The sequence below is a fragment of the Miscanthus floridulus genome, chromosome 10 (assembly GCF_019320115.1).
Source record: "Miscanthus floridulus cultivar M001 chromosome 10, ASM1932011v1, whole genome shotgun sequence".
Lineage (NCBI taxonomy): Eukaryota > Viridiplantae > Streptophyta > Magnoliopsida > Poales > Poaceae > Miscanthus > Miscanthus floridulus.
This window is the reverse complement of record NC_089589.1, coordinates 59,436,351-59,437,536: the sequence shown is the minus strand read 5'-3', so window position 1 is coordinate 59,437,536 and position 1,186 is coordinate 59,436,351. Positions and strand designations below refer to the sequence as shown.

Genomic DNA, 1,186 nt, shown 5'->3' with positions numbered 1-1,186 from the left:
AGCGGCTCACCAAGGTACTGATGGATGGGGGCAGCGGCCTCAACATCATGAACGCAGCGACACTTGATGCCATGGGCATCGACCAATCGCGCATCCAACCGACCAGGGCGCCTTTTCCATGGCATCGTGAAATGAAAGCAGGCCATACCGATCGGGCAGATTGACCTACCCATCACCTTTGGGAATCCATCCAACTATAGGACAGAGACCCTCACCTTCGAGGTAGTCGGGTTCCCCGGTCTACCATGCCATTCTGAGGCGGCCATGTTACGCGAAGTTCATGGTCGTCCCCAACTACACCAACCTCAAGCTCAAGATGCCAGGCATGCGTGGGGTCATCACTGTCGGCACTTCTTTCCAGAGGGCCTATGAGTGCGAGCTTGAGAGTTGCGAGCTCACTTCGGCAACCCTCGCTTCCAAGGAGCTCATAGCTATCAGGAAGGACATCGCTGAAGGAGCGCCCGACGCGAAGCGAGCGACCAGATCCTTTGAGCCTATGGAGAAGGTCAAGGAGGTCCTCGTTGACCCCGACAACTCCACCGACAAGATGGTGCGCATCGACACCGCCCTCTCCCTCAAGTAGGAAGGTGCGCTCGTCGACTTCCTCCGCCCACTCGAGACATCTTTACGTGGAAACCCTCGAACATGCCGGGAATTCTGAGGAAAGTCATTGAGCATGCCTTGAAGATCAGGCCAGGTTCTAGGCCGGTCAAACAATGCCTACGCTGCTTCAACGAGGAGAAGCGGAGGCTCATCGATGAGGAAATCGCTAAACTCTTGACGGCCGATTTCATCAAGGAAGTATACCACCCAGAGTGGTTGTCCAATCCTGTTCTGGTAAAAAATAAAAATGGGAAATGGAGGATGTGTGTTGACTACACGAGCCTCAATAAGTCATGCCCGATGGATTCGTTTCCTTTGCCACACATAGATCAGGTAGTTGACTCGACTTCGAGGTGCGAAACCCTGTTCTTCCTTGATGCGTACTTCGGGTACCATCAGATCATGATGAAAGAGTCTGACCAGCTCACGACCTATTTCATCACCCTTTTCGGATCATTCTGCTACGTTACGATGTCGTTCGTACTCAAGAATGTTGGGCAACATACCAGCGTTGCATGACCAAATGCTTTGGAGACCTCATCGAATGGACCGTTGAGGATTACATGGATGACATCGTGGTCAA

The 1,186-nt window shown here is 52.7% G+C and overlaps 1 protein-coding gene across 1 annotated transcript; it reads left to right on the top strand.

The window, feature by feature from the left end:
* Nucleotides 1-280: 280 nt before the first annotated feature.
* LOC136488720 (uncharacterized) lies at nt 281-583 on the top strand. The gene has a single exon (XM_066485553.1). The coding sequence runs from the start codon at nt 281-283 to the stop codon at nt 581-583; it is 303 nt and encodes a 100-aa protein (XP_066341650.1).
* The last annotated feature ends 603 nt before the right edge of the window (nt 584-1,186 follow it).

What these genes read in the sequence shown, in the direction of transcription:
- LOC136488720 (XM_066485553.1), top strand. Translation starts at nt 281, where the DNA reads ATGGTCGTCCCCAACTACACCAACCTCAAGCTCAAGATGCCAGGCATG.